Below are 427 nucleotides of genomic sequence, written 5' to 3' on the forward strand. Positions count from 1 at the left end.
AGGAAGGAAGGAAGGAAGGAAGGAAGGAAGGAAGGAAGGAAGGAAGGAAGGAAAGAAAAGGAGAGGGGGGAAATAATGGAAAGAGACATGACAAATCACTGTAGACTTAAACCCCTAACTTGACCCCAGATCTGATTGTTCAAGGTCCTACTGATGGGTCCTCCCTAACCTCCAACCCCCACCCCCTCAACCTATGCTAAGAACACCCCACTGTGATAGCCAAGATTCCCTGTGAGAACCAGGGCTCCCCCTTCCCCACACCCCTCAAACAATCCTCCTGTGTCCCCAAGTCAGCATCCTCCCGGGAGAGCAGGCAGAGGAGGAGGAAGAGGTGGAGGAGGAGGAGGAGCCTGAGAAACAGGAGCCTGAGAAGCAGGAGCCCGAGCAGCAGGAGCTGGTGCTGGTGGAGGAGCCTGAGAAGCAGGAG

The 427-nt window shown here is 55.0% G+C and overlaps 1 protein-coding gene across 1 annotated transcript in view; it reads left to right on the forward strand.

Annotated features, from left to right (window-relative positions):
* The window catches only part of CNGB1 (cyclic nucleotide gated channel beta 1), a 68436-nt gene that overhangs the window by 21261 nt on the left and 46748 nt on the right, over positions 1-427 (forward strand). The window contains exon 11 of the mRNA XM_006878921.1: positions 291-397. Within this exon, the coding sequence (XP_006878983.1) occupies positions 291-397 (107 nt within the window). The remainder of the gene's footprint in view (positions 1-290; positions 398-427) is intronic.

Source organism: Elephantulus edwardii, unplaced genomic scaffold (genome assembly GCF_000299155.1).
Source record: "Elephantulus edwardii isolate Elephantulus edwardi_28Jun2011 unplaced genomic scaffold, EleEdw1.0 scaffold00001, whole genome shotgun sequence".
Lineage (NCBI taxonomy): Eukaryota > Metazoa > Chordata > Mammalia > Macroscelidea > Macroscelididae > Elephantulus > Elephantulus edwardii.